Source organism: Heterodontus francisci, chromosome 1 (assembly GCF_036365525.1).
Source record: "Heterodontus francisci isolate sHetFra1 chromosome 1, sHetFra1.hap1, whole genome shotgun sequence".
In the NCBI taxonomy this organism is placed as follows: domain Eukaryota; kingdom Metazoa; phylum Chordata; class Chondrichthyes; order Heterodontiformes; family Heterodontidae; genus Heterodontus; species Heterodontus francisci.
In genome coordinates this window covers 76,918,062-76,941,475 of record NC_090371.1, presented here as the reverse complement: position 1 = coordinate 76,941,475, position 23,414 = coordinate 76,918,062, and the positions used below count along the sequence as shown (strand labels likewise).

General features: G+C 42.6%; 1 protein-coding gene across 2 annotated transcripts in view; it reads right to left on the bottom strand.

Annotated features, from left to right (window-relative positions):
* Positions 1-7,429: 7,429 nt before the first annotated feature.
* Positions 7,430-23,414, bottom strand: part of tfpil (tissue factor pathway inhibitor-like) — a 47,041-nt gene continuing 31,056 nt past the window's right edge. For both annotated transcript variants that reach the window (XM_068052515.1, XM_068052421.1), the window contains 5 exons: positions 19,225-19,428; positions 17,180-17,341; positions 14,795-14,857; positions 8,962-9,040; positions 7,430-8,041 (listed from right to left, as the gene is read on the bottom strand). In XM_068052515.1, the coding sequence (XP_067908616.1) occupies positions 7,981-8,041; positions 8,962-9,040; positions 14,795-14,857; positions 17,180-17,341; positions 19,225-19,428 (569 nt within the window). In that variant the 3' untranslated portion in view covers positions 7,430-7,980. The remainder of the gene's footprint in view (positions 8,042-8,961; positions 9,041-14,794; positions 14,858-17,179; positions 17,342-19,224; positions 19,429-23,414) is intronic.

Below are 23,414 nucleotides of genomic sequence, written 5' to 3'. Positions count from 1 at the left end.
TTTACAGAAAAAGAAATGTGAGCACATCTCATCTTCTTCCACGGAGCAGAATCTGGACCAGAAGATGATCTCAGAGGCCTCTGCAGTAAAGAGTGAGGCCTGCTGGCTCTTCACCTCTTAGAGATCCTCGTTGACATCGACTGCAGATTCTGCTTGCTTTGGAATCGGGACATTTCCCTCTGTTTCTCTCTCGCCTGAACACCTTTGAGGATGAAAAACTTCTTGATGCTCGCCATGATCGTTTCCCACCAGTGTCAGGGACTCAAAGAGGGGTTTCAGGGTTCTCCAACCTTGGTAATCCCTGATGACTTCCTTGATGTTTTCTGGGGTCAACAGTTCAGCTTTCGTGTCCCTGCCAACCTTCTATTCTTCCTGTAAGTGACAGTCAGCCAGTAGGAGGCTACGGTGAGAGAAGAATACCGCTTGACGTTGGTGGATCTGATCGTGAATGCGCAGGTCACAAACAGGAAGTTGATCCTGGAACATTTGGACCATCTAACCTCGCACAGATGTATCTACGCGGTGCTCCATCTCCAGGGTTGCTGAAGATGTCGTATAGCTTGGTACCTTTTACCGTTTCCATCAGGAATCTGAACGTGGTGTCAAGTTTGCTGCCAGCTCTGCTGGACCATTCAGCCGCATTGATGATGCAGCTGAAGTCACTGCCTAGAATGATTGGCCTGTACGTCGCCAGCAGCAGTGGGAGCTGCTGGAGGATGATCAGTCGCTTGCTGGAGCATACAGATTAACCAGAGCAGAGTGTTTTTGTACATTACATCTGCTACGAGGAAGCGACCTCCCACCACCACCGTAACTTTGGAGATGATGACGTTGCCTCCCCACAGCTGAATTCCCAGGCCAGAGGAATGGGAATCGTTTCCCCGACCAGATCGATGGCCCGTGGGACCACCATCATGACCATTGCCTATAAGTGCTGAGCTGCAGTATCCCACCCTCCTGCAGAAAAAGCAGGTCAGCTTTGACCTTGGCAAGGTACCACAAGGGTGAAGCACATCATATAGTGGCCTTTAACGCCACACACGTTAATGGGGGCAATCTTTAGACCCATTAAAACTGTATGTTGCTTACCAGTCCAGTTGACAGTTCTAGTCCCAGTCCTTGGGTATGTTCCTGATTCCCATAACCTTCAAAAACTGTTGTTGGGCTGAGAAAATCATTCTGGTCTCCTACAGGAGGGTTTTTCTGCCAGGTGACATCAAAGTGGGGGTTATGCAAGCAGGGCGGTTTGGACTGTCCTCCATTATCGCTGTCTTTCTCCTCTGTTCCTCATCAATGTCTTTGTTGCTCCCAGCTTCCTGGAGCTGGGGTGCGCTGGTCATCTCATTCATTCAGTACTTTGGGCTTGGGGTATGCTGGACCCTTCACTGCTTCCAGTGTTTCAGAGCTGCGGCATAAGGGGCTGGGGGTGGGGTGGGTGCTGTCTTCTCCTCCAATCCATTGTGTTCTGCTGCTTTTTTTGCTGGTGTTGTCTTTCTTGCCATTCCTCATACAATGAGGAGCAGCCGCAGTAGTCCGTTTCGGACATGAGGCGCCTCTTGCCACTAGTTCGGGTGGTGGTCTGTTCCCTTTGTTGATCCTTCTTCTTTATGGTTTTCCTCTTAACCATTTGCCACTCACCCAGTTGCGCCTCTGCTGACTCCTTTTCCATTGATTCTGCCTTCTGTAGAGACGGCTCAGGGCACAGTGTTGGTGTTTGGCAGCTTGTTGCAGCACCCTTTTCCCTCCCCTTGTCTCTCTCTCTGTCCTTCTTTGTCACGTTTTTCCTCACTAGGGGAGTTGGTCAGGGGAGGGTTGTTGGTCTCCTTTGCAGCAGACCTATTCTCTGTTCCATCCTCATGCCCCTCCATGATTCTCGATGCCTGTGCATTAATGAGGCAGCATTTTGGGCAGGTCTTGTAGAGGTGGCCTGCCCCATCACACAGGTTGCAGCACTTACTCTGCTTGCAGTCCTTTGTTGGTGGCCTTATTGCCTGCAGTTGCAGGTGAGGTGAGAGTGACTGCCCTTGACATAAGGGCAGCATTTGACTGAGTATGGCATCAAGGAGCCCTAGCAAAACTGGAGTCAATGGAAATCAGGGGGAAATTTCTCAGCTGATTGGAGTCAAAACTAGCTGTACCTGCATGCTAACTTTTTGTGTTCCTTGTATGAGTTACACCCAAGCCTCTCTGAACGTCAACATTTAGAAATTTCATACCTTTTCAAAAATATTCTGCTTTTCTATTCACTACCAAAGTGAATAACCTCACATTTCCCCACATTATACTCCATCTGCCACCCGTTGCCCACTCACTTTGCAGCAACTTTGGGTCCTCCTCACAGCTCACATTCCCACCTAGCTTTGTATCACCAGCAAACATGGACACATTACTCTAGGTTTGTTCATCTAAGTCACTAATATAAATTGTAGCTAGCTGAGGCCCCTGCGCTGGTTCTCGTGGTACTCCACTATTTACAGTCTGCCAACTTGAAACTTCCCCGTTTATCCCTACTCTTGGCTTCCTGACCATTAACCAATCCTCCATGCATGTTAATATATTACCCAAACTCCATGAGCCCTTGTGTATTAACTTTTTGTGTGGCACCTTATCAAATGCCTTTTGGAAATCCAAGTATATTATATTGACTGGCTCCCCTTTATGTACCCTACAAGTTACATCCTCAAAAAAGCTTTTTGGTTGACCTTTGCTGGTTTCTAAATCTCTCCAAATCTTCAGGCTTATTACTGTTATTCGCAACATTATAAGCCTCTTCTTTTAATTTATACTATCCTTAGCTTCGCTAATAAGCCACGGATGGATCTTTCTCAGGAGTTTTTCTTTTTTATGGAATGTATTTTACTTGAACATTTTCAATCATTTCCTTAAATCTCTCCCACTGTTTATTTACTGCCTTACCTTTTAATGTATTTACCTAATTAACCTTAGCCAGCTCTCCCCTCATACCTATGAAATTGGCTTTGTTTAAGTTTAAGATTCTTGTTTGGGACTTGAGTATGTCACTCTCAAACTTAATATGGAATTCAGTTGTATTATGATCACCTTTATCCAGAGGGCCTTATACGAATCTTTTACTTCTAGAAGGCATGTGATACAGTACCGTACAACAGACTTGTGAGCAAAGTTATAGCTCATGGAATAAAAAGGGCAGTAGCAACATGGATACATAATTGGCTATGTGACAGGAAACAGAGAGTAGTGATTAATGGATGTTTTTAGGGCTGGAGGAATGTTTGTAGTGAAGTTCCCCAGAGGTCAGTTTTGGGACCCTTGCTCTTCCCAATATATATTAATGACATAGACCTTGGGGTACGGGGCATAATTTCAAAATTTGCAGATGATACGAAACTTGGAAGCATTGTGAACTGTAAACAGGATAGTTTCAAACCTCAAAAGGACATAAACAAGTTGGTGGAATGGGTGTACAAGTGGCAGATGAAGTTCAGTGCAGAGAATTATGAGATGATTCATTTTTGTAGGAAAAACATATAGAATAAAGGGTACAACTCTAAAGGGGGTGCAGGAGCAGAGGGACCTGGGTGTATATGTACATAAGTCAGTGAAGGTGGCAGGAGAGATTGAGAGCAGTTAATAAAGCATACAGTATTCTGGATTTTATTGGCAAGGGCATAGAGTACAAGAGTAAGGAGGTTATGGTGAACTTGTATTAGACAGTATTTGGGCCTCAGCTGGCGTTTTGTGTCCAGTTCTGGGCACCGCACTTTAGGAAAGATGTGAAAACATTGAAGAGAGTGCAGAAAAGATTCATGAGAATGGTTCCAGGGATGAGGAACTTCAGTTATGAAGCTAGATTGGAGAAGTTAGGACTGTTTTCCTTGGACAAAAGAAGGCTGAGAGGTGATTTGATAGAGGTGTTCAAAATCATGAGGAGTCTGGACAGAGTAGTTAGAGAGAAACTGTTCCCACTCTTGAGAACAAGACAGCAAAGATTTAAAGTAATTGCCAAAAGAAGCAAAAGCGACATGAGGAAAAACTTCTTCATGCAGTGAGTGGTTAAGTTCTGGAATGCATTGCCTGAGTGTGTGTTGGAGGCAAATTCAATTGAGACATTCAGAAGGGAATTACACTGTTGTCTGAAAAGGAAGAATGTGCAGCGTTACAGGGAGAAGGCAGGGGAATGGTGCTAAGTAAATTGTACATTAGGAGAGCCAGTGCAGTAACAATTTTGTAATTCTGTGAATAACTAATTAAACCTGCCTCATTGCAAAATACTAGATCTAAAAATGCTTTATCCCTAATTGGTTCCACATATATTGTTTCAGGAAACTCATTAAAACATTTTACAAACTCATCTTTCAGACTACCTTTGCAATTTGATTTGTCCAGTCTATATTAAGATTTAAATCCCCCACAATTATTACATTGCCTTTGTTACAAGCTCCAATTATTTCTTGCTTAATACTCTGTCCAACAGTATAACTACTGTTAGGGGACCCATAAACTACTCCCACTAGCGATTTCTGACCCTTGTTATTCCTAATTCTGCACCCTTACTGATTCCACTTCCTGATTTTCTGAGCCAAGTTCCTTTCTTACTATTGTCTTCTTTTTCCATTCTGATTGTCTTTGTAAATGTTGTGTATCCTGGAATATTTGTTTCCCAGTCTTTGTCACCTTGCAATAGTGGGCCAGATTTTGGAAGGGCCTTGGAGGTGGGAATGGAGGCGGACGGGCCAGCAACTTCCCACTGCCGGTTGTCATGGCAGTTTGCAGAGATGTTCCCACTTCAGGGTCATTTTCAAAGAGGCTGGTTGGGGGGAAGTGGGGTGGGGAGATGACAGCTACCCGCCCACAAATGGCGAGTCGCCAATTATGCCTTGTAAAGGCCCTATTAAGACCATTGTGCAGATGCCAATTCGAATTTTCCAGTTGGCAGTTGGGCTTCCCTCACTGAGACTGAATCCTGGCCAATGAATGGAGGTGGTCGACCAGGACGCCAGCGCTCTATCTAGTATTTTTAACCCTCCCCCCACCCAACCCCGTGGCCGCAATTGTGATTTGGCCACAGTTATGGCCATTGGCTGTCCTGTGGAGGGGGTCCCCCTCCATGACAACAGTCTGGCAGCTGTGGCCACTTTTTATTTTACCTTTTTAAAAAGTCTTCAGCGTGTGCCTCCATCTTGAGATACTCTCTCTTTCTCCAACCGACATCAGCAGCTGCAACCTCTGACAGTGGGGCTGCCAATCTACCAGTGCAGGAGGGCATCCTATTGACCCTCCAGACTCAGGAGCCTGCCCACCTTCCTTACTTAGACGGAACTTCCTGAGGCAGCCACTTAATTGGCCGCCTCCTCAAAGATACTTTCACAATCCCGCCACGGGCAGTTCCACGTTCCTGACCCAGAATTCAACCCGACGTTTACTACTATTCTTTGCATGGACCTCATTCACTGATGCACTATTAGCGTTAAACTCTCTGTCCCTTACTGTTCCATTCTGCTTGTCTTTATGCAAATCGCTACACTCCTCTATTGCCTCAACTTTTCTCTTTAGATTTCTAAATCTCCCTTCACCTGACCCCTCCCCCTCTTCTAGTTTAAAGCCCTATCCACAGCCCTAGCTATACGATTTGCCAGGATGCTGATCCCAGCCTGATTTAAGTGGAGCCCATCCCAATGGAACAACTCCCTCTTTGCCGACTATTGGTGCCTGTACCCCATCAATCAAAACCCCTTTTTTCCCACACCACTCTTTGAGCCATGCATTTAATTCTCTAATTTGCTTGAACCTATGCCAACTGGCACTTGGCCCAGGTAACAGAGATTATTACCTTTATATATGTCCTATGACTGGTCTTTGTCCTTCAATGCCAACTCTGACACTAAAAATATAAAACATGATACACCACCTGTATGCAAATAATATTGGCCAAAAACAACAGCTAAACTTCTCTAACCGATATGGTGAAACAAAGGCAGTATAAATATTGGCAAAGTATGATGACTTATGGAATAATAGGCACTGTTGTATCAGCTTTATTTTTAAATTTGATATGTCAAATATATAATATTTAACACAATATTCTATGTAAAAACGCACAATGATTATAGTCTGTGGCTTCAAAAAATATAAAATTTGTTTAAAAATTAAATGGCATTTGTATTTTGCCAAATTCAATTGCATAACTAATTCACAGTTGAATTTATTAAATATTAAAAGAATTAAGGGCCCAATTTTCAAATAATGTGCAACTCCACCAGGCTATTTACAGATTTTTTTTTACTGTACATATTTCTTATGCTTTGCAGTCACAAGGTCTACATAACCAGAGGAATTTGTATTATTGGAGCTCATACCAGGCTTTGTATGAAGAAACTCATGTTGTTATGATGTCTTCTTAACTGAAGATTTTTCAAGCTTTAAAAAGTCGGTACACAGTTTCTTAATATACTGAAGGATCTCCTATTGTGCTCCTTGTGGTAGGTTTGGTAGTGTGCTGTTTTGAAAAGATAGGAACATTACAACAATGCAAATTGCATTATTCTGCGGCTCAGGTGGAGCTGTGTCTCATGTGGGATCCGTTTAAGCCAGAGTTGTATTACTTCCTGAGGTTTAAGGTATTCAATCTTATGCAACTTTGTGAGCGGGAACATTTTTGGAGCCTTTTGAAGGCCCAGCATGGAACCAACAGCTATACTCAGTTGATGTGACTTCCACTGGGCCTAAGGAGGATATAGTGGATGGAACTCCTGAGGTAGCCAGAAACTCTCCCAAATGTAGACTCAAAGGCAGTAGACATAGGGGGGAGTCAGGAGGTGGGCAGGCAGATTAAATTTTATTTGATACTCATCTTCACATAATAAAACAGAAGTTATTAGTAAAGATGTTGAAGCTTGGTGAATATTTCCAATAGATGCATAAACCCAATGAGTTATATCTGTATCACTGAATATTTGAAAATTTGGCCAGTGTTCTTCTGCCTGAATTTTCAAAAGCAATAAGATCCAATTTAGTGCTCCTGCCTGTTCACACCATTTAAAGAGGCAGAGGAATTCTAATTGATGTAACAACAAGGAAAAAAGTGATCATATTGTATTACACAGTACAAAAATATGACACATGACCACTGTATAAAAAAACTGTATTGTTTAAAACAGGTTTCATCATTTATACTTTGACATGATTTCTTTCACAGAATGTTTTACTATCCCAAATAATCAAAGGTATTTGTAGACCACACCCAATTTAGATTGAAATATGTTGAAAGGTAGCTACCAAACAGGACATACTTATGTACATATCTATGGCTGTTTCACAACCCTACTATATCTGGAGAATTGCTTTCTAGTTAACTTCTGTGCATGGCACAAAACTAAAAAAAATTTAAAGTTATTTTAGTTAAACGTATCCATAAGTTGAATATTCTCCTATATAAGTAGGGACACATGTGTTTGTGTTTATATTTTATGTTTATTACATTTTTAATATTTTGTAGTATGTTTTTGTTAAAAAGTATTCTCCATAAGAGGTTACAATTTTCTTTTTCTCACAAAATAGTCAATTCTTAAACATCAGAGTACACACAAATTCAAAGGTATAGTCCTCATTTAATCTAAACTTTAGCAAAAATACAGGTATAAGCAAATGTAATCAAATTCCAACTTGTTTCTCACTTAGTTAATGTACCGTTAGCCTTCTTATTACACACATACTCACATATATATATAATAGATATATGGAGATAAGCAATATAATAGGATTCCCCACTGGTAATAACACAGATGCAAAGATGATGAATTGTGTTCTTTGCATTTGTGAAAGAGAAGCACAAGTAGATTTATGGAGTATGTGACACAAAACATTCTATTCATCTGGTTTAAAAAAGTCAATGTACAAAATCATTATCTAAAATAAAGAAATTCAAGGAATCTTTCCAACAAATGACTGTAGATCCCCAGGACACAGCAATTTCTTCCTGATCTTGGCAGATTGTACAGTGTTTTACTGCATCTCTACTTCTGTTGTTCCTTTTGACTTGCTTCTCTGGCTTTTATGCTTTTTCCTAGTGAAGAGAAGGAATGTTTAATGAGTCATATATATAAAATCATAGACATTTGGCAGTGACAGTTACATTTCAAATCAATAGTTCTGATGCTGTCTACAAACTTGAACACGAAGGGGGAGAAATTTCTCTGTCTGCTTATTTTAGCACACTGTTTAATGTGTTCACATCAAATTCCTGTCTACACTTTTTGAACAAAAGCACTAATCTGTTTATTTCAAATGCGCATGGAGTAACTCGACAAAAATATGTTAAACAGTTCACTAAAAGTAGAGCAAAAAGGAATATCAAATCCTTGTATTGATTTATACCCTTAAACTCATTTCCAGATAATTAACAGTGCATGTGCACTGCAGCTTTCTAGTCAGATAGAACCCTGTTAAATTACCTTGCCCCTGCCTTATTGTAACTGTAAGTGTCATGTTTAGGAAAGAGATCTGTGCCTGCCATGATATATGCATGTGAAGCGCTGTCTCCCAAAAGTTATGAATTTAATACATTTCAAGCTGAAGATAAAGCCGCATTTCTCCTCCTTGGTGTTTTTACGTCCGATCCAACTTTCATCCCCTGCTTGACCACATTATCTTCTGCAGCAACTGCCACACCCAATCCCCCCCGCCCTACCCCCCCTTTTACACTCTGTCCCCCAATGTGAAAATCTTTACTCATTCTATGTTTTCTTATGAAATAATTATTCAAGCTATTAATCTTGCCCAGAGGCATGGAGCTATCCAGTCAGTCCCACTCTAGTTCCTTCAAGTGGCCATCCAAAGATGCGGTAATTAGGCATATTGGAATGCAGGTAATACCAGCAAAGGCTGTCCTCCATAATTGCTGTTTCTAGAATGGTTAAACAATATGTATTTCTAACTGTGTTTACACATAATTGACGTTATTATGTCTGAATTAGATCAACATACCTCTGAATGACAAAAGCAACCACAAAGCCAATGACAGCAATACCAAAAAGACATCCGAACACAATGGCAACAGTATCACCTGGAAAGAAAAATATTATAACTTTAAGGAGAGCTATTTCATTAGGAACATAGGAAGATAGGAACAGGAGTAGGCCATTCAGCCCCACGAGCCTGTCCCGCCATTCAATGAGATCATGGCTGATCTGCGGCCTAACTCCACTACTACATCATCAGTGAAGCCCAAAAGAATTCAGCATACAAATGCCCAGTTTTGTTTACTGATAGATATAAAGATTATGTTAGTGGAAGAAAAAAGGCAAATAAAACAATATTGAATCGAATCTCCGGTGCAGTACGGACAGAGTGCTGCACTGTTGGAGGTGCTGTCTTTTGGATGAGACATGAACCTCATCTGCCCTCTCAGGTGGATGTAAAAGGTCTTATGGCACTATTTTGAAGGGCAGGGGAATTCTCCCAGGTATCCTGACCAACATTTATGCCTCGGTCAACATCACAAGAATCAGATTATCTGGTCATTATTACATTGCTATGTGTGGGACCATGAAGTGTGCAATTTGATTGCCGTGTTTTCTCCATTATTAAGGTAACTGCACTTTAAATGTACTTCATTGGGTATAAATCGCTTTGGTTCGTCTTGAGGTAGTAAAAGACGTTATACAAATGCAAGTCTTTCTTTATGGGAGACAGAAGTCTGGTGTTGATTTTCCCATTTATCTTTCCTTTTGGGGAGGAATGCCTTAAGAAAGGTTAGCCCTCTTTATGGGATGTAAAAAAGTAATATAAAAATGACAAGATAAAATTGCCACGCATCATCAATGAAGTATGGAGTAAAGCATTTAGCAACTGCTGTACATCACATTAAAGAGGCAATGCGCATGTGTGAGTGACGGGGACAGTGGCGTCGTGGTAATGTTACTGGATTATTAATCCAGAGGACCAGGCTAATGCTTTGGGGACATGAGTTCAAATCCCACCATAGTGGAATTTAAATTCAATTAATAAATCTGGAGTAAAAAACTGGTGTCAGTAATGATGACCATGAAACTACCAGATTGTTGTAAAAACCCATGTGGTTCACTAATACCTTTCAGAGAAGGAAATCTGCCTACATGTGACTCCGGACCCACAGCAACTCAATGTGGTTGACCCTGAACTGCCCTCTGAAATGGCCTAGCAAGCCACTCAGTTGTACCAAACTGCTACAGAAAACCAGAAGGACAACCTGGCATCAACCTAGGAACACCCTGCCCAGTCGACCCTGCAAAGTCCTTCTTACTAACATCTGGGGGCTTGTGCCAAAATTGGGAAAGCTGTTCTACAGACTAGTCAAGCAACAGCCTGACATAATCATACTCACAGGATCAAACTTTACAGCCTATGTCCTGTCCCACCAGCTGGACAGACCCAGCAGAGGTGGGGGCAGAGTGGTATACAGTCAGAAGGAAGTTGCCCTGGGAGTTCTCAACATTGTCTCTGGATGCCATGAAGTCTCATGGCATCAGGTCAATCATGGGCAAGGAAACTTCCTGCTGATTACCAACCTACTGCCCTCCCTCAGCTGATCAATCAGTGCTCCTCCATGTTGAACAACACTTGGAAGAAGCACTGAGGGTAGCAAATGTTCAGAATGTACTCTGGGTGGGGACTTCAATGTCCATTACCAAAAGTGGCTCGGTAGCACCTCTACTGGCCAAGCTGGCTGAGTCCTGAAGGCCATATCTGCCAGACTGGGCCTGTGGCAGGTGGTGAGGGAACCAACAAGAGGGAAAACCTACTTGACCTCGTCCTCACCAATCTACCTGATGCAGATGCATCTGTCCATGTCATTATTGGCAGGAGTGACCACCGCACAGTCCTTGTGGAGACGGAGTCCCATCCTGTTGTGTGGCACTACAACTGTGCTAAAGGGGATAGACTCACAACAGATCTAGCAGCTCAAAACTGGACATCCATGAGGTGCTGTGGGCCATCAGCAGCAGCAGAATTTTATTCAACCACAATTTGTAACCTCATGGCCTGGCAGATCCCTCACTCTACCATTCCAATCAAGACACTGGGTCAATGAAGAAAGCAGGAGAGCATGCCAGGAGCAGCATCAGGCATACCTCAAATGAGATGTCAGCCTGGTGAAGCTACAATACAGGACTACATGCATGCCAAACAGTGGATGTGGCATGCAATAGACAGAACTAAGCAATCCCACAACAAATGGATCAGATTTAAGCTCTGCAGTCCTGCCACATACAGTCATGAATGGTAGTGAACAATTAAACAACTAACAGGAGGAGGAGGCTCCACAAGTATCCCCATCCTCAATGATGGGGGAGCCCAGCACATCAGTGCAAAAGACAAGGCTGAAGCATTTGCATCCATCTTCAGCCAGAAATGCCGAATGGATGATCCATCACAGCTTCCTCTGAGGTCCCCAACATCACAGATGCCAATTTGATTCACTCCACATGAAATCAAGAAGCAGCTGAAGCCACTTGATGCCGCAAAGGCCATGGGCCCTGACGACATCCCGGCAGTACTACTGAAGAGTTGTGCTGCAAAACTAGCCACGCCCCCAGCCAAGCTGTTCCAGTACAGCTACAACACTGGCATCTACCCAACAATGTGGAAAATTGCCCAAGTATGTCCTGACCACAAAAGCAGGACAAACCCAACCTGGCCAATTACTGCCTCATCAGTCTACTCTCAATCATTAACAAGGTCACACTTGTTGCCCATCCCTAATTGCCCTTGAGAAGGTGGTGATGAGCTGCCATCTTGAGCCACTGCAGTCCATCTGGTGTAAGTACTCCCAAAGTGCTGTTAGGGAAGGAATCCCAGTATTTTGACACAGCGATGATGAAGGTACATCAATATCTTTCCAAGTCAGGATAGTGTGTGACTTGGAGGGGAACTTGCAGCTGGCATTCCCATTGTGTCTGCTTTCCTTGTCCTTCTAGGTGGTAGATGTCACGGGTTTGGAAGGTACTGTCGAAGCGGGCTTGGCGAGTTGCTGTAGATGGTACACACTGCTGCCATTGTGTGCCGGTGGTGAAGGACCAAATGTTTAAGGTGGTGGATGGAGTGCCGATCAATCAACTGCTTAGTTCTGGATGGTATTGAACTTCTTGAGTGTTGTTGGAGCTGCACTCAAGCAAGCAAGTGGACAGTATTCAATCACATGCCTGACTTGTGCCTTGTAGATGGTGGACAGGCTTTGGGGAGTCAGGTGGTGAGTTACTTGCCGCAGAATTCCCAGCCTCTGACCATCATGGCCATGATACCAGTGTTCCAAGGGCTTGCAGGCTCTCACAGCAGCCCAGCAATCTATCCTCCAACAGATTACAAGGAAGGCTGAGGCACCACCTTGGGAGTGTGGCAGTGGCTCCATAGAGCACACTCCTACTATCCTGTTTCTGGATTACAGCATTCATGATCCCACCACTGCCACTCCACCAGCTCCATTGTTGTTGCCTGTCAGTTAGCCAGACAGGACTGCTGCTACCCATGCTGAGGTGGTGCAGTCTGAAGCTAGATCTCGGAAGGCCTAAATCTTCTTGAGGTCATCCTCCAAGGCCATCTGCAGTGTCCTCCACTGAATGTCAGCTGCCTTCCAGCAGCCATGCAGCAGCCACTGGGGTAGCACTGCATTGGAACACTAGGACAGGCAAAGGCAATGCAAGACAGGCACCAAGGGAATGCAAAAGGGTGATTAGTTGAAATTTGTGTACAATATAGCATTGTTTAATTTATATATGTGATTTGGAATGTGTATTTTGAGTTGGCTTTTATTTTTGCATTTTTTTGTTAAGTGGACAATTGATGGTCAGTGACAGAAAGAAGGTGAATATTGTGGAACTTTTTGTGAATGGGGAATTGGGCTTGAGGTTATTGTATTGCACTCGAATTAGGTCTTCACATACAGCTCAGGGAGAAAGGGGCTGTCTAGATTGTAGCCTCCCTCCTCTTCCTCCTCCACCTCCACCTCCTTCTCCTCGTCCTCCTGATCCTCAGCTTCTCACCTGATAGATGGTGGCAAGGGCTTTTCCCTCCTGTTGGCAAGGTTGTGCAGCATGCAACGCACCACCACAGAACTTGCGACCCCACTCAACCAAGTACTACAAGGCTCCCCCAGAGCAGTCCAGGCAGCAACTTTTTGTTTCACCATGCCACTGGTGTGCTGTATCACATTTCTTATGGCAGCATGCCTGTTATTTTATGCATGCTGCACACATCTGCTTGGGTTGTGAATCAGAGTCAAGATCCATGTCATCCAGTTTGGTTTGGTTTGCCTTGGTGGATGAATTACAGCTGGCACAAGGACAGCTGCAGAATGAAGGTATCATGACTGCTGCCAGGATTTGATGGGCATTGCCTATGGTAACACACCAAGTGGATACTGAGGAAGTGGAATCCCTTTTGGTTCCAATTTATGGCAGAGTTGATATGCGATGCCCAGAAATCAGTGTTTATAGTCACTGGTACCCTGTCCCACAGGGAAGCCTGAAATCCTTGCAAACCCTGGTGCCCGCTCTTCCTGCTTCTCTCTGGCAAGAGGCAACGGAATGACGTTCTCCTTCTTTGAATAAAGAGCCTCCGTTACCTCTGTTATGTCACAATGGACTGCAAGCTTCAAGATGTGGCTGCAGCAGTTGGCAGATTTCAGTGATGACTTCCTACGTGAAGTGTAGATACCTCAAACATAGGTCGTCGCTGAGGTTCAGGTAGGAAAATTGCTCCCTGAACACCTTGGGTGGATATGACCTGCTGAGAGCCCTCCTCCCCCTTCTCCACCTCCTCCCCCTCCCCCGTCTCCACCTCCTCCTCCTCCTCCTTCTCCACCTCCTCCTCCTCCCCCTTCTCCACCTCCTCCTCCCCCTTCTCCACCTCCTCCTCCTCCCCCTTCTCCTCCTCCTTCTCCACCTCCTCCTCCTCCCTCTTCTAGCAGATTATCCTCTATGTGACCGCTATTCATTCTCTCAATCATGCTCTATTCCAAGAGGAAGGTCTATTTCACTCACATCTGGGAGGAACTGGTTTATGCAGAAGCCTTGAAGTCAGCACCTACCACACCACTTCTTATAGACTTTTGAAACTTGAAACAACTAAAATAAATCAGCCAGTGACTAACCTGAAAGTAGTTGATAATCTCTTTAAATTGTGCTGGTGGGGGATCCTTCCTTCCTGCTGCTTAATGCATGTTCAGCTTTGAGAGGTTAAGAGATGGCATCGGTTGGAGTGTGGAACTCCAAAATGGCAGCACTGGCGTTAAATCAACATTGCACGCTGATTGATGTCATGATGTTCCAGCGGATGTTAATTGTGCATGCTAACCCCTTAACCAAGATGGCATCTAGCCATTTCCTGTCAGAAGTGTGCATGCGTGCCACAGATGCCATTTTGGTAACCGAAGGGCACTGTAGAGCCTAAAAAATGGGTGCCTCTGAGCCCAATTTCATCCCCATAGGCTCTGAAATTTGTGTTGTGGGAAGGTGCTACAGTGACATAAGCTGGGTGGATGACTTTGAATTTGAGAAGGGACCAGATTCCGGTGGGTCACTGTGCTCCCATTAAAAATTCCCAGGGAATTAGGTTCTTACAGTCCTTGTACCGGGCTCCCTTTAATCCCTCATGCTGAAGAGGAGGTGGGGTCTGATGGAATGTTGCCACTCACTCCAGAAATCCTGCCAGTTCTTCCTCTTTTGCCCTGAACAAAATTGTGGTCAATTTAAAATAATGTAATGGTTTCCTCTGATCCCATCACCGGAAAGATACCTTTCAAAACTTGAATACAAATCTTTTTCAGTTTAAGTAACAATACCTTCATCTCTTTGTCGCGTTTCAATTTCTTCTTCTGAATCACGTCGTCCGTGTCCACTTAGAGCTATGGAAAAAATATTAGTTACAAAATTAAATAAACATGTAAATTCAGTTTCTCTTCATTTGTACTTTTCTTCTAATTTTCTCCTTTTTATTATTCTCCTCTCCTAACAATATTGACTTTTACTGAATTACAGTTGATTTGGATGTTGGGAGCCATTTATTACTTTGCTATAGTGGTATTTTTTCCTGTGAGGACCTGGACAGTGGCTGTTAGCAGGCTAACCAATCATGAGAGCTGAAAATTAACCTGTGTCCTGTCTGATACCTGCACACTTGCACACACTCACATGCATGTGAACACATATGCACACAGGTACACACACACTATTTCAAGCATGTGGCAGTTTCACTGGATAGTTATCAGGAGCAGCAACAAGCCCCATCTGCTGCACCCATTGAGATCAATCAGCTTAGCACTGCCAGATCTGGAAGCTTTTGATCAATATGACTTAATAGCACTAAGCCCTGAGAAGCCTGCCTCTACACTTCTGCCCACCACCATTGGCAGCCTCTGCAGTGCCACAACCTGTTGGTCTCAAGGCCTTCATATTAACCTTGGGTTGGGGGTAAGAAAAAAATTATACACTTGCCTAAGAAATCTTCAGGAGGCCCCGACCCACCCTCCCGCTGAGGTGCCCAAACTTTGTAACTGGAGAAAGAATGAGGTCAGAGGCCTGAACCTCTCTTTCCCACCTCCTCACCTCATTATAAAAGCAACTCCAGGCTCAGACTTAGTTACATTCAGAGGGAAAGCCCTGGGGCAGCATAATGGGGTGGAGACCAGACACAATTGTTCTTTATCCCTTTTTCCTCTCCCCTGCCTCTGAGGGATGTTGATTCTATCAGTGCTGAGAAGAGGAAAATTGAACTGATATTTTCTGAATTAAAGCAGAGGCTTTAAAACTCTAACCTGCAGAGACACCTAGTGGCTTTCATTTAGAAAAGCTAATATAAAAATAACTACATCAGTTCCAAATTCCAAATGTTATTAACTCACACAAAATAAAGAGAGCGCAATTGTATCATATAATGCACAAAATGGTCAGCTCTGCCCATTTTGAGTAGTCACTTGTACACTGCACCTTAAGCAAACTGTATAAAATAGCCAAAACTGTTTCAATTCTTGGATAACATTTTCATAAAACAAGAAAATGGGTTGTGCCTGTACCGTGTGTCTTGAATTTTAACCATATCTTGTTGATGAGCAGAGGCTAGGCATTCCCACACAGGAAGGGAAGAAAGTTAATAGGTGCTTGGTTTGGTCTTGGAAATAATTGGAGTGGCTCACAAAAAAACTACAAAAGCAGAGGTGAAGGTGCATAGTATTTTGTGATGTTTGATCCTTCTTGAAAAAAGGCATGTAGACCAATAAGGTCTAAGAAGATTTATTTGTTTATACAGTGTTTTAGCATATCTGCCTATCAACTCCGAGTATTTGTATTTTGTACAAACTCAGCAGTCCCAATTTTACCTCATGGTGGAATCGATTGCACAAGGGGCAGGGTTGGGCAGGTCACAAGCCTTCATGACATTGTTAGCTTGAGGTGCAGGTCTTTTTAACTCCGTCAAGTGCTCCACTCCTCCGAGGCACCAGCTCAGACATTGGCAGTTCACATGCACTAGTCAGTGAGCTTGCGGAGTCTGCACATGGAGAAACACCCAGCACCAGTGGTGATCGAAACCTCCCAGGTAAGACTTTGCTGGAGGGTTGCATCTGCCAAGCTCTGCTGAGGATGATAGAAATGAGGACTTCAAGGTGTCCCGCTTATAAGGAGAAAACTGCTGGCCTCACACAAACATCTGTACGAGGTATTGGAAAGTGTGAGAAGTTTCACCACTATGGCTGAGAGTGTGGAGGAGTCTGCATCCACCCTCTGTGGTGTCATCTCAGCCCCAGGGAGCCATAGTGATGCAATGAGAGCAGTCCATTCTGGCTTCTCTCAGGATGTCAGCAGGTTCAACCCCCCACCTAGCCCCTTCATTCAATAAGCCCCTGCTGAAAAGTATTTGCATTTAGTTGTCAGATGAGGACTGTGGCTGTAAAGATTTTGATGGATCACTGCAATTCTTTGAATGTACTGTACATTAATCATATTGCATTTGTAACGACATTCACCCTTCTGCACTTACAACTAAATGAAATTAGCTGCTGGTATTCAATCAGAGCATGTGCACAGATATGTTCAAATAACTTAATCTGCTGATGCTATGTTTGAAAATTGAACACTTTAATGTTTAGTAGGAAGATAAATCATATGTATTTGCCAGTTTTAACAATGTTCTAAACAGTTTACAATGCCAAAATAAAAACATGAATATTTACCGCATAGATTTCGACAACTCTTCTTGCTTTCAAATTGATTTCCATTACCATGGCAACCACTGAAGAGGAACGTTTCACAGCCACCAGTGGTCTCATCATAGTACCACATCAGTATGTTAGCTTTGCAATCCCCTCGTTCTTTTTGCAGTTTACATGCTGCATCTGCCAAAGAAATGAAATACGTCCATTTTGCTGACTGGAAAGAAAACTTCACCTGGTCCTTCCCCAGTTTTTGTTTTGCTATAATCTGAGGATTATTTGATTCATCAGGTTTTAAAGTAACGGAGAACAATGGATCCTAAAATATTATTAAAAATGAAAACTTTGATGCTGGAAGCTGTTGTTATTATTTTTATAGATGTCACTAACATGTCCAGCATGGGCAGGGTATCTATTTTTCTGTTCCTATTGTAAAAATGTATGGGAGTGAGTTACAGAAAGTTATTTGGTTCCAAGTTTGGTTTAGGTTCTATGTACATGCACACCAACTCCACAAAAATTTATATTCAAGGCTAGAATTTATAAGCTACCTATGCACACATATAATTAATTCTGCCTCTCTAATATTTCTACATTTACCCAGCATAGTGCATTACCTACTGGAGCATCTATCGGGAAATCATAGGTGTGCACTTTACAATTTTTTTGTCATTATAACAGACCCAGGATTTTACATGGATGAATTTGGTATCTTCTTCCTTGTCTTTTACCAGCTGCACAGCACCACAAGCTACTTTTCCAACAAGGGTGCATGTAGGAAAAATGAGAGAACCTCAACAGCTCCTTTTAACTTTGTGAGCGCGGTACATCCTGGGATTGGATCTATGGCTGTGTTTTAGTGCTGCAGGGACAAATCTGAACATGGAACATTGGGCTGGGTCTGCAGATTAACAAAAGGTCTCAGGCCTGGGCCACTATTAGGAGCATGGAGTCTATTGTCCATCTTGGGGAGTGAAAGGAAGGTATAACTTTACCCCACATGGGAGGGTCTGCCCTTAAGGTCATTTAAAATAAAAATATTTGAAATATATGTATACTCCTAGGTATGAATTTAGGATATACAGGGATATACAGGGTTGAAAATACAGTTGATCTTTAATGCATTCTAATGAACATTTAACATGATTGTATCAAATTCTTTTCTACTCAGTTTTAATGTTGATCATTTCAGATCAACAACTGCATTACATATTTTTGCCAGAACAGCATTGACCATAATTTCTACCCTATAATGTTCAAAGATATATGATGATAAGGCAGTTGAGTTTTCGTGGGAGTAGTATCAGAGAAAGTGGAAATGATCTAAGTGAAATTCAACCCCAAGGTATCCTGTACATATTTTAATTTTTTTAACAAGCTAAGCTTCACAAAAAAAACATCCTCAATCATCTTATGTTCAGGCATAACCCAATCTTAAACCCAATGGGGATAATTTGACTTTGTAAGATAGCGTAAAACAAATGATAGTAAATTGGCAGACCATTTAACGTCTCTCCATCTTTTTATTTTTATTTACTTCATGTGCTCCAATGTGCTGGCAAGATTGTTCCAAATCCTTTTCTCGTGGGCCTCAATCTGGTAACATTTGGTGTTGTCATCTATGATACGGGAGTACTACTGCTACTTGGACTGACTGGGACCAGGATCCCATCAACACTGTTTTATGAGGGCCAATCATTACATTCTGAATCACTATTTCCTATTTTAATTCAGCCCAACAGAGTTAACTGTTGACACCTATTTTACAAACAATCTATAATTCAGATATTTGAGTTGAAAAATAACACAAATATTTATTGTTCTAACCTTGTAATATTTTGATATAGCATCAAATATTGATAAAATACATAGTGCAATTAATTGATTCATTATTGATTAATTATGTATTCTGGCTGAAATATCTTAAGAAAAATTATGTTAATTTAAAAATAGACTTTCCAAATTAGACAGCAACTTTTCGACTCATCCCTTTTTCTTAAATTTTAAACTTAAATAAAAGCAATTCTAAATTTAAAAATTACAGTTATGGTATTTGAAGAACTTACCTCCCTCTGGAAATATTGCAAAATAATTCTCCGAGCAGGTTTTCAAACAGTCTGTCTCATTCAAAAATCTGTTTCTGTTGCCTCCTAACCCATGGTAGGTAAATGGTTGGCAACGGTCAGGAACTGGGTCATAGTACCATAGGATGCTCCTTAATTTAGGATCTGTCTTCTCTCCTTCCTGCTTTGGTTCCATACAGGCTTCATCTGCGGTCAGAGAAAATAGAGTGTTTTCCGAGGAGCTAATAGTTATACTTCTTTGTTACAAATAAACAATAATTGAAAGAAAGAACTTGCAATTGTTTAGTGACTTATCATGCCTCAAACAAAGTTCTGCAACCCATCTCTATCTAGTTTCTTCCACAAGTACCCCATTCCCTCTCCAAACTCCTGCTCCCTCAACTCCATTCCCTCCATGCTGCTGACCACCCAATATCATGCTGGCTGTCACAATGGGCTGAATTTTACTAGCCCTCCGACATGGGGGTTGTGGCGAGGGAACCTGGAAAATTCTTCCCTGACGCTGGGAAGGCCCCGTTGCATTTTACCAGCAGCAGCGAGGCCTTGGTGTGTGCCCCGCTACCCCACCCCCCGTCGCTTAGCAGCGGAGCCTTCACCTGAATATGCAAATGATATTACAATTAAAGACCAATGACCTAACTGGTAACGACGGTCGTCCCACGCTGATATTCCGGCTGCTAGCCAGATCTCCCGTGCCTTCGGAAGTCCATTCGGAGTTCCAAGGCGTGACACTGGTGGGGAGGGGGGAGGAGTGAAATTTTCAGGGCGGGAGTGGGCCTGAAATCACAAAGTCACAAATGCCATTCTCTGATGCTTTGTTCTCCTCAACTTTTCTACTCCCTTTGACATGGTTAATCATACCATCCTCCACCAATGTCTCTCCTCTGTTGTCCAGCTCGCTTGTACCAATCAGCCATAGCCAAAGGCAAAGCATCTTTAACAATGGCTTCTCTCCCTACTCTGGCATCGTCACTACAAAAATCCCCCAGGGATCTATATTTGGTCCCCTGTTCTACTTCATCTACATTGGCAACAGATGTGGGGTCAGCTTCCACCAATAGATTAATAACTCCTAGCTCTATTTTTTCACCACTTACCCTTCATTTTATCGGTGTTATCAAACTACTTGTCTGACATCCACTCTTGGATGCACTTTAATTTCCTTCAGCTAAACATTGGAATGACAGAAGCCAGCATTTTCCACTAATTCTACACCCTTGGCATCAACTCCAACACCCTCTCTGTTCACTGATTCTGATGAACCAGACTGTTTGCAACCCAGTGTCTTGTACAGTATCAAGCTCAGTTTCTGACCCCATATCATCTCCATCACAAAATCCACTTGCATAACATTGCTCATCTCCATTCCTAGCTCAGGTCATCTTCCACTGAAAATTTCACAGGTGCCTTTATGATCTCCGGACTCAACTATTCTAATGCTCTCCTGACTGGTCTCCCAATCTTTTATGCACCATAAACTTCAGCTCATCCAAAACTCTGCTGCCTGTTTCCTATCCTGTCCAGCTCACCCTTCACTATTACCCTCATTGGCCTCAATTCCCAGTCCCCCTCAAATTTAAAATTCTTATCCTTGTATTTAAACCCATCCATGGCCTTGATACTTCCTATCTCTGCAACCACCTCCAGCCCTACAACTCTCCCCTATACAAATAGCCCATTCCTCTGTCTCTTGACTCTTGTGCACTCTTGCCCTTTGCCCCACCATTGGTGGCCCTGCTTTAAGATGTCTGGTCCCCATGCTTTTTAATTACCCCCCAAACCCTGCCTCATTTTTCTTCCTTTGGTTGTTTTTCCTTGTATCTCCATGAAAGATGTTTTTCTATATTAAAGACATACATAAATGCATGTTTTTGTTGCTGAAAACTTAAGTAAGAAAGTTTTACTGAACTAAGGGAGCTAGAAATGAAAAAGAAAATCCCAAGCAACTTTGCAGTATTGGATATTAGTCCAATGCCCTGCTTATGTGCTCCAGAAGACCTGAATTATATTGGTATCTGGAAAATTATTCATGACCATACCCAATATTTTTGTAATATCTTTCCCATGATCCTATCTGATAATGCCTGTGAGAGGGGATTGGGTTCCTGTCTCATTTCCCTCCTGGGAGTGCTAGTGGAAGATGGTGGGTAAATCCAGTCCCAGCAAGAAAGGCCGTGCCTTCTAAATGAAGAAAGAGGGCTTTCAAGAGTGGATTCAATAGCCAGCCCTTCCACCATTGATGCACTGTGGCTGCTGTATGTACAATCTATTGGATGCACTGCACTAGCTGACCAAGGTTATCTCTTTGCCTTGTGATATCTACCACTGAGAAGGACAGAGAAGGAACACTGTTATCTCCAAGTCAAATACCATCCTGACGTTTATCAGAATTCCTTCATCATTATTAGGTCAATATGCTTGAATTTCCTACCTAGCACCATTGTGGGAGTGCCATCAGCACAAGGACTGCATCGTTCATGGGATAGGTCCCCCACTATGCCAGAGTATTGACTGTGACTGAGTAATACTCTCACCTTAAAGTCAGAAGGCTGTGGGTTCAAATCCCACTTCAGAGGCTTGAGCATAAAACCTAGGCTAACACTTCAGTGCAGTCCGAAGGAGTGTTGCACTGTCAGAAATGCTGCTGTTCAGATAAGATGTTAAACCCAGTCTGCTCTCTCAAATGGACATAACAGATCCCATGGCACTATTTGAAGAAGAACAGGTTAGTTTTCCCTGGTGTCCTGGCCAATCCTTCAACCAACATTACCAAAATAGATTATCTGGTCACGACCACGTTGCTGTTTGTCGAATCATAAATTGGCTGCTGTGCTTCCTACATTACAACAGTGACTACACTTCAAATGTATTTAATTGGCTGTAAAGCGCTTTGGGACATTCTACGTTTGTGAAAGGTGCTCTATAAATGCAAATTTTTCTTTTTTTCCTATGGCAAATAGGGATGCAGCTTCTTTCAAATCCCAGGAATGAAGAAAATAAGTTCTCTTTTTCAGTTGATTCAGTGAATTTCCATGCTTGGAAATTAGATTGAATTGTTTAGTTCTAATTCCAGTCTCTTGTTGCCAAGCAACGTCATATAAATGAATTTAGTGCTCCCAGTCCAGAGTTTCACATAATGGAACCACATGTTAGAGTTTGGGCTCAGAGTCATTTACATAGTTCATAAAATACACTCTTATAATTATACAATCACTCAGAGTAGACATTGACACTATATCACTACATTTGAACTCTAACATGAATGTAGTGGACACAAATATTTATTTAATTATTGTTATTGCTTCTTTAGTTTATCTTCTGAGGGGAGAAAAGCCTTGTAGTGAAGTATTTCATCAAGGTCAGAACTCCACTTTTGTCATCTAGTTGTGGGTCTACCATTTCCTTCCCCCTCCTCTTTTGAAGGTGCAGATCTCATGCTGGAGTATGGCTCTACAGATGCAAATATCCTGTATCTTGCAAAGTAGCTTTTCTTCACGTGCGAACATATGCAGAACAAACAAGGTTTTTTATTCTTTCACAGTATGTGACCATCACTGGTAATGCCAACATTTATTGCCCATCCCGAAGTAGTTCACCAGCTACCTTACATGTACTTTGTAAATGCAAATTGAAACATACTACCCATTGATCCATGAGAAAGGGTGTGAGTTAATAGAATTGCATAGAATATAGAACACAGAACCAGTCCATGCCGGAGTTTAAGCTCCATTAGAGCCTCCTCCCATCCTTCCTCATCTAACTCTATCAGCATAACCCTCTATTTCCTTTTCCCTCATATGTTTATCTAGCTTCCCCATAAATGCATCTATACTACTCGCTTTAACCACTCCCTGTGGTAGTGAGTTCCACATTCTCACCACTCTCTGGTGAAAGATATTTCTTCTGAATTCCCAGTCTGATTTCTTGGCAATTATCTTATATTGATAGCCTCTAGTTTTGCTCTTCCCCACTAAAGGAAAAGATCTCTCTGTGTCTACTCTATCAGCCTTCATTTTACAGGACCGGGACTGATGTCCTAGGGAGAGTATTTGCTAGAGTGGTTGAGGAGGGTTCAAACTAAAATGGCAGGGGGATGGGAACCTTTGCAAGGAGTCAGAGGAGGGGGGATCAAAGACAAGAACAAAAGACAGTAAAGGGAATAAGAAAAGTGA